This window comes from Drosophila simulans, chromosome X (genome assembly GCF_016746395.2).
Source record: "Drosophila simulans strain w501 chromosome X, Prin_Dsim_3.1, whole genome shotgun sequence".
NCBI lineage: Eukaryota > Metazoa > Arthropoda > Insecta > Diptera > Drosophilidae > Drosophila > Drosophila simulans.
In genome coordinates, this window is record NC_052525.2 from 4,626,970 (window position 1) to 4,636,283 (window position 9,314).

The following is a 9,314-nucleotide window of genomic DNA, read 5'->3' on the forward strand; positions in this document are numbered from 1 at the left end:
CGTAAACTTAAGCTTCAGGTTTAACAATCTGCTACCTATTTTTGTATCTGTCCTGTATCCCTGTACCTACTATATATAACTACCTAAAAAAAAACATATTACCCTTTGCTCTGTCGTGTTGTGTATAGATTTGTACATTTGTTACCACTTAGTGTGCGCGTCGATCGATATTATGACCATACTATGTTTACCATTACCACTATGACTATTACTCTAAACGATTGTGTATTATTTTATTATATAGTTTATATAGCCTAGTTACGTTTTATCGATAGACTTTAGACCACGATTAGTCAGCGAAATGTTGGCTCTAACTGCATGCAGCTTTCCATTTGAACTTTCCGTTGGCCATCAAGTCTCGAAATAACCAAGCGATTCCATCGGATCTGTCCGAAGCAGCATTAGTACAGTACAGTACACTGCAGTTAAAGTTATTAGCATTTATTTTACTATATTTTATTATATGATATTGTATTGTATTGTATTTTTTTAGATGTGCATCTACACAAGATCAATAAATTTATATTGAGAACATGAACAAAAAACAAACCTCGTTTCATTTACGTGGGCGGGTTGTTGTTGTTTTTTCTTTTCCAGCGGGGCGAAAACCTGGCGAATGGCGAGATTTCTGATTTTCGGATACCAGGCGAACAGAATCGATCAGCAGGTGGAGAACGCTAGGGATGGGCGATTCAAATAAGTGCCAGGAGCTTTCGTGCCTAACGGACAAAGTTCGTGACACGACCGGAGAAACAGCGAGATTTGCCATCTCTAGGCGTTGCAGTTTAAATTTATCGACGGGCACCATCTACCGTTTCTGTTTGCCTGGTATTTAGCGTCGGCAAAACTGGCAGTTTTGGCCGAAAAAATTGGTTGCGGCGTTCAAATATGAAGCAAATTGGTGATTTTTCCATTGCAAGTACCAGGCGAACAGAAATGTCAGCAGGTGACCAGCGATCAGTTGCGTTGGTCTCCTAACGGTTGTTTTCCAAAAAGCTGACGGCCATTAATGTCGCAGCCCAAAAGTATGCAATGCTTTTTAGCGATTAAAGAAGACGACATGAAAGTAGCTTTTTGGAGAGAATGAGAGAGAGAGAGAGAGAGAGGAGAGCTTAAAAAGTGTAACAAAACTGTTGGAAAAAAGCTTTCAAGACAACTCAAAGCTCAAATGAAAACTAATTCTTTTGATTTTATTGAATTCTTTATTTCACACATTGCTTGCAAGTGTTTATTAAAATATTTCTTAATATTTATGTTAAGCTTAATATAATATATCTTTTTATAAATAATTATAAATATAATAACGTGTGGTATTAGGTATAGATCAATTTGTGAATTTCAGCTAGCCAACCGGGTTGCAGCACCTGAAAAATACAGAAAGAATTAGTTGAAAGTCTATAAATTAAAATGCAAATTATAAAATAAATATGTTATAATGAATTCTACAATGTTAATCAATGATTATGGATCACTGATGCTGTTCTTATAAGATCTGCCTTTTAAGCGCAAAAACGAGCTTTCTCCTTAACCAGATGGATAGTAAATAAATAAAATACTTTTTTAATTGTGATCCGATTTCGATGGGATTTTGAAATTTCCCAGCACCATTGCAATGGAGCAATGGAAACAGGAGACAGACAGCCGCGGGCATTTGAGCCATCTTAATGGGCTGAGCAGGCCAAATAGAGCGAAAATCATTGGAGCAATTATAAGGCATCTAAATGTTGGTCCAATGACGAAGCGGAGTAGCAGTTGCAACATGCTTCTGATCCGAATGCAACAAGTTCCAGGAAGAGGAAGACGAGGATCGGAATAGCTAGATAGATCATCGTGATCGCTATATGTACATATGTATGTCACTGCGACTCGTCGGCATTCGTTTTAAACAAATAAAGCCCGCGACTAATTGCATTTGCACTTGTTGTGCGATATTTCTTTGCTGGAAATTACACACGGCCCCACAGTGGATGGAATACGAATACGAAAGAGTTGCGATCTGCGCGCTCTTTGGTTAAAGATGGGTACCTGAGCACAGTTTAAGACACGTCATTTGTCATTTATCTTTCGTGGCCTTTTAGCGTTTGGCTTAATTGACTTCTTCTTGGCCATCATCGTAGCTGCAGCGAAATACAAAAACAAGCCGATGGACAAGCAGAGAAAGCAAGCACAAGGAAAAAAAATTACATAATATGAAAATTGTATAACATTTTTAGAAAACTTATAGGGTATGATATATTCCATTCCCAAAAAGCAAGTAATGCCTTTCGAAATTCCAAATTCTTCTACTGGAATAAAGGCAATTCAATGTCAAGAAATATATGTAAATCATGCTGATATATTATTTATGGCATTTCCTTAGCTTCTAAATACATTTTTCTCTCGGTGCAGCCACTTTGGCCAAAGCCTAAGCTAAAAGTCTTAGTCGGAGTTTTGGTCTCATCATCAGCTCTTCTCCTTCCTTGCCTTATGGTCAATACCAATTGGCCGTAGTGCGGAACATTTAGCTTCATTACGTCGGGCCATGTTTGCCATGCCTTGGCCATCATCGCACTGCAGAACCGTTTTAATTAGATGTAACCATAATAAATCATGCGAGAGCCAAAATCAAATTCAGCCAGGAATGCAGCCGCATCGAAAGGGAATTTCCAGGTTGCCAACTTGGGTACACATGTAGGTACTAGGAAACGCCACAGTGAAGCCTCGCCTGCACAACCTAAATGGAAAGACGACGCAGTGCATCAAGCAATTTACAAATTACCTAAAATATACAATTGCAATCCCGGAATCCCAATCCCTGATAACTTTTGCCATTTGCCCCCCAATCCACGCGTTGAAGTTCATCGAGCTGACTACAACTATGTAGGAGCTAATCCGACTTTGGGACCATTCCGTCTCCATAACTCTTTTAGTTCCCATGCCAAAGAGTGATGTTCTATTGACATGCAAGCTGGCAGTTTTGGCCGGGCCATAAATTTCTGGCTGGCAAATGAGGCTGTGCTGCCCACCCTCAACGCCTGGCGGCCTTTGGGTGTAGTGGTGGTTCCGCGTTGCGTCGCCAGCGTTCAATCCAATGGATTATTGTCTACCCTTGGCTGGCGGCTGGAGCTCGATCTATTAGAGCTCTTCCCGAGCTGGACTTAACCCACATTGTGGCCATTAAAAAGCCATTCCCCATTTTGCGAGGATGGCCATTTGACAACGCCCGGTGCGAAATGCAAAATGCAAATTGCACTGGCAATTGCCACACGCTTCATTCCGCCCCCTCATTTCCCATTCCGTTCCGTTCCCTTCCTTTTTTTCCAGCTCTCGAATGCCCCGTCCAATCCTCGCCAGCTCAGACATCACCCACTGCATTTGCCACATCTTAGATAAGTGCATTGTGCATTGCATGCAATTTGGTTGCATGTATTGCCGCAACAGCAGCAACATGCAACAGCAGACCCAGCAACTTTGCCGCGCTCTTGGTCTTGAACTTGTGAATTTGCTAGACAACAACAAGCCAAAAGCCAGGAGAAGCAGCAGCCACCACTGGCAGCTCCAACAGCAGCAACAACTGCCAGCAGCAATCAGCGGCAAGTGAATGAGCTTAAATTGTCCCAGCCACGGTGGGCCCAATACTTAATTTGCTGGACTAAAATCCAGCATCAGTTCATAAGTTATTAAATCTAGTACTACTACTTAGTAGTATGCAACTAGGCACATAAATTTTATCATAATATATTTAAAATATTTCTTATCCTATTAGTCTTATGTAGTGCCCACTGTTCCATAGCTGCAGGGTAGTTGATTTTCGGTCGGTTTTGGTGGTGGCCATGATGATGGCTTCGCTTGCTGATTCTGCAAACCATCAGCCCATCGCCCCCTCATCCCGGCCACTTCCCTCTGCCCCTGGATGTTGCATGTTGCTGCCTCAACGCCCTCAGTACGCTATTATATAGTGGGTATGTATGTTCGTATGGTATGTATATGTGCTGCCGCTGCTGCTGTCTGGTCGTCTGTGGAGCATCAAGGCACTGGGGCAGCGAGGCATCAAGTTCGCAATGGGCGACATGAGATGGCTAACACACACACACACACACACACACACGTGTGTGTATAAGCCATCTATACAAGAGCGAAAAGATAGAGCGAGCAGCAACCGCAGTTACTTTTGGCTAAGACTGCATAGACAAGCCTCAATTAAGTTGCAATTGCAGTTGTTGCTGCTGTTGTTGCTGCCGCTGCTGCGACTGATGTTGCTGCTGCTTTGTTGCTGCCGGGGAAGCGTTGGCGGCATCGGAATTCCACTCTGGAGCTGCCCACGCGCGCGCTGCTCGGCTGCCTGTTTTGCTGATAAAGTCCGAAATGATGTACTACCCATGTGCTGCTGGTGGCTCATTTTGTTTTTCTTTTCTTCATTCTTCGTCTCTTTCATTGCCCATTTTCCACTCCGCCAGCCTGCTGCCTCCCACTAGCACTATTTTTTTTCTTTATTCCAGCACAGGAGCGCACTTTTTACATTTTTGTATTTATTTTCTTTGGTTTTATTATAACTTAATGATTTTCCTATTTTCTTTCCTAATCAATATTATGTGCGTCCTTTATGTGCCCTTCAACTTGTTACTTTGGATTAGCGCTCCTTGGAACGGTGAACGCTTCAGTGGCATCAGTTAGCTCAGTTCCCTCGGCGATTAGATTCGATTGTCGCGGCGTGGTTGAGAATACGACTCCGAATCGCTCAGCCTTCATCTTGATCTGGTCCAGTCGCCCATCGATTTCGGAGAAGATTTCCTCGCTTAAAACCTTCAACTCGGCGATCTCGTAGCGAAAGTCGTTGATATGTCGGGCGATCAGGGCGTGACGCAGATATCGACGGCTATAGCGAAAGCCACTGGACATGTTCGTCTTGGTCACGAGCAGGGCCATCTTTTTGGTGAGCTTGACGGCGGCCAAGGAGCGATGTCTCCGCTGGCAGTTGCTAAGATCGTTGGCGCACTCCTCAGTCCAGGCCAAGTGGATGAGATTCTGGCCCCGAATATCGGCAATCCGTCGCTCCAGACACGTCCACGTTTCGCCCAAACTGCGCAACATATTCCGGAGCGCATCGTAGCGGCACAGGAGTTCGGTTAGTTGGCACTGGATGTGATGCTGGGCACGTTGGATGCAGCGTATCTCCGATTGCTTCGCACTCAGGCCACTGCAGGAGATCGGATCCTCCGGCGCTTCCGATGGTTGGCTCATATCCTCCAATTGCTGATTCCTGCGGAGCTGACTACGCAGTATATCGATTCTTTTCAGTATCTCGTCCAGACCCTGAATGGCAACCAGGGTTTTCGTCTCCTCGTCGGTTGTTATGCCCTCCTCGCCCATTCCGCATGGCAGTAGTTCCATCTCCTCCTCCTGTGAGTCGGTTTCCTCTTCAACTGGTGCCCGATCCAAGGAAGTGACTATCCTCTGATAGCCCGTCGAAATAATCGGATCTCCTGCAAGCTGACATTTGGTGGTCGTTCGCGCTATGACATCTATGTCCGCCAGATTGGCCTTGTGACAGTCGCCCAGGTTGCGCAGCAGATGGAAATCCTCGTCGAGTGGATAATCCCTTGGTTCGCCGTCATTGGAAAGTATCATCTTCACCTTATCCATTTTGGTTTTTTATTTTTAACAAATTGTAGATGTAAGTCTGAGTAGATGTGTGTGCAATATGTGTGTGTTAAAACAAAAGCATAGCCCACTTAACTTGGGTTTTTCAAGCTCCTAGTGGTTGTCCGTTTTGAATCCACTCCAAACCGCTCCTGTCTTTTTGGCCTGGCGCTGATAAGAAAATTTATGGCTGCTCAGTTGCTCTGGCGGCATAATTGCGCACCCACATCCAAATCCGCAGAAACATCCACTCCACTCCACATGGAGTCCGGCAGCAGAAAACGAAAAACAACGATGAGTAAGAAAGAAACAAAAGAAAAGCTGAGAGCTGTGGGGCAGAGGCTTGTGGGCTGGCTTTTGGCGTGTGGCTTCATCGGCAATTCTTCTAGTCAGCCCTCGCCCCCTTTCTTCCCCCGCTTCCCCGCCAGCCGCCATCCATTCCGCCACCATCAACTGCCGGCAGTTGACTTTGTTTACCCGCAAGTTGTAATTTTCTGCGAAAACCGTCAGCCGCAGAATTGCTTTTCTCCATCTCCATCTCTCACAAGCTCAGTCTTCTGTCTCTGATAAATCCCGCTTCTGTCTGTCTTCCACTCAGTCACCCCTGTTCGCCGCTTTCTTCTGGGCTCCTATTCCATGCTCCCCCTTTTCTCCAATTGCAATTGGTGCCCCCGATCGCGGTCTTGCGGTGATCTTTCTTCTGGGCCCTGCCTTGCTAATTGCTTGCCAGAGATTCGGGCCTCTACTTAGGACATCATCCCAAAACCCATTCGAAACAGTGAACAAAAAAGAGGTAGCGAATCTTCTAGTGTTTAGGAAATTGAAATTCGATAAGAAATTGGTTAGTAAGGCTCTATAGTTTTGCGTTATTATATAAACGAACAATAGCTGAGTTATTTTTTGAGAGAAATATCAGAATATTGCGTTCAGTGTTTCTTTCCACGCAACATCAGCGATTGACAGGCTTTTAGTCAACTTTGCTATTCCATTTGGAGCCATCTCGCCATCGCGGCATCTGCTGAATGCTGAATTGTCACATGTGGAATTTCGCAGGTCTCTAAGAAACGTTTAGGCATGTGAGCTGCGGATAGGATACGACGGCCCAAGAATGGGGTCAGGTTAAACCAATATTTGGTGGAGCCTGGGCAGGCATTTAAAAAAAAAAACAATATGCACAGAACTAGCTGCACATAGCTGCAAGAAATGAGAATGCGATGAGGCCAAAATAATTCCCACAACTTATATACTTAATAATGTGCCTTATTTTATTTGCATTTCATGGGTGCAAAAAAGCGAATGAATTAAGAGGCCTGGCGGAGCCGAGAACTGTACCGCTAAGATGCCTAATTACATCCAAGACGAGCGATGACCGATGATGGCCATAAAAGTTCACATGATCTGCTGATCTCCCGGAGGCCTTGGTCATGCAGGAAGTTCAAGTGCGCGAGAATGGGTATGCGAACAGGGGAAAGGGGGGGACTCCGATCCAGACATCCAGACATTCATATATTCCGACTTGAGTTGCCCCAAGTTGACTTGACTCAACCTGGCGCGGTCAAATCTTCGCGGCTCCGGAGCTTCGGTAGCGAAAATCAGCAGCACCAGCAGAAGACTCCGAAGAAGATAAGCGATCATAAAATAATAATAATAATAATAAAAAGAAAAACAACGCAGAAACAGAAAGAGAAACAACTGGGAGAAAACGAGTAGCGAATAATGCAATATACATTAGATATAGAACAAGTCTATAGAAAATTACGATTTATGTAACAAGTTGAGGAATTCAAGTGCATTTATTTCCGCATCTGGAACTAAGTGGAGAAGCCAGCGCATAAAAAATAATGCCAAACTCCGACTGGATCGACCTGGTGATATCCTGTAATCGTCGATTTCCCCTATGAGCCAGCCATGTGGTTTTGTCTTGTCTTTATTTGGATTTTTTTCATTATTGCTTGACTTTGAAGTAAGAGCAATTTCCCAAACTAAAGTTACCATCTAGTCGCATATACCCTTCAGGTTGCAATATTAAGCAGCACACCGATCAAAAGCAAAGCAAAGAAAGCGATTTTCCGATGCGCTGTGCGTTGGGGGAGTGGGGAACCAGTGGGGTCTAGGATCAGATTGGATAGGATGGCATCGGATCGGATTGGTGCAGTGCATCCATCAGAGCAGCGCCATGAGTCAGTCAGTCAGCCAGATAGTCAGTCAGTCAGTCAGTTAGTCAGTTATTAAATGTGACCATAAGAAATAGAAACAACACCAGACACAGGCGGACGATAAGAGGGCAGTTACGGGGAGTTATTACATAACAGCGGGCACAATTGCGAATTGCGAATGGGATTGTTGTGTGCGGCAGAAGAAAATACTAAAAAATAATAAAAAAAATAAGGAAAGATGGAAGATGAGATGGCAAAAGAGGTGGACTTGTAAAAATCATAGCGCTGCTAAAGCGTAAAGGCAAAGAATTATAATTTTCCAATCAACTGATAAATTTTTAATGATGCGACGGGCCAGAGAACTTGAGGTTGCTGGGGATGGTATGGGATCTCTAATATGTTGTCCAAAGTGCATGCTGGAATCCCACTGCGTTGTGCTGATCATGATCATTGCCAGCTGGTAATGATCATGGTATAGACGTTTGGACATGTGTTAGAGACATTCCCATAGGTGTGATTGCCGGCGCGCAAGAACAAGAAAGACACCAAATTACTGTTACCTAGACGTCCACATGGGCGGGTGGCCAGTCGCCGGGTGAGTGCAAGGGGGAGGGGCAAGGGGCAAGGGGCACTAAGCTGGAAAATCGCTGGAAAAAGAGGCGCCGCAAATTCACTTGGTGACGAGTGACTAGTGACTCCGCAGTCGCCATTGGCACTGGTCCAAAAAGTGGTTTCGTGATCGATGCGGGCTTTTGATGCCCCTGACTACCAGCTTGATTGCCACCACCACCAGCTGCCCCCTTCCCTTGTGGATGATCCACCCCCTTCCTTTGGACATTTCCCATGCAAATATACCCCGCGTTTTCTAATGAAGTTGTCTATCTGCCGGCGTTTTAAGCCGCTTCTTTAAACCTCTGCCATTTGAAAAGTGCTCAATCAAGGAACGACATAGCGAAAAGCAGGTAAATCAATTTGTTGAACTTTTGTATGAGTTTTCTGTAAATAAAAAGTATAAATATTATACCAGCCATTTTTTTCATAGCTTACCGAAAAAAGATCGAAGATAGAAAAGAATGACTGTTCTGTGCAGCTGATAACCAACTCTAATGATTCCCATCAATTTTCTACTGAATTAAAAAAAAACAATTTTTTTTGTCAATTTTCCATTTTTGGTAAGGGGTGTAACATCATTAATTTTTGCGAAAAATGGACAAAATTTTATATTTTAAGGCTTGAAAGCACCTGGATAGGAAATTTTCTGACGAATTCAACGATATATGGCATTCTACATTTGCACAACTATTTACTTAGTTATGGTAAAAAAACTGACTATTTTGGGTGGAAAATTGGGGATACAAATATTTGTCAAAAATTAAATACCTTGTTGACGATTTTTGTCATAACTCGCCTAAAAACGATCGCAGAACTTAAAGAATTACTGTTTTGTTCAGCTTTTTGGCAACGCAAACTATACGTATCACTTTTTTACCGATTTAAAAAAAATTTTTTTTTGTCAATTTTCGCATTTTTGGTAAGGGG

General features: G+C 43.7%; 1 protein-coding gene and 1 long non-coding RNA gene across 2 annotated transcripts; both read right to left on the reverse strand.

The window, feature by feature from the left end:
* Positions 1-4,502: 4,502 nt before the first annotated feature.
* Positions 4,503-5,707, reverse strand: LOC27207079. The gene has a single exon (XM_016182832.3). It carries the CDS (start codon positions 5,620-5,622, stop codon positions 4,600-4,602), a length of 1,023 nt encoding a protein of 340 aa, XP_016038124.1. The 5' UTR covers positions 5,623-5,707; the 3' UTR covers positions 4,503-4,599.
* A 342-nt stretch (positions 5,708-6,049) lies between these two features.
* Positions 6,050-9,314, reverse strand: LOC123327372. The gene is made up of 3 exons (XR_006542109.1): positions 9,156-9,314; positions 8,823-8,902; positions 6,050-8,771 (listed from the first exon to the last, which is right to left on the reverse strand). It is a non-coding gene; the product is annotated as an uncharacterized LOC123327372 (long non-coding RNA).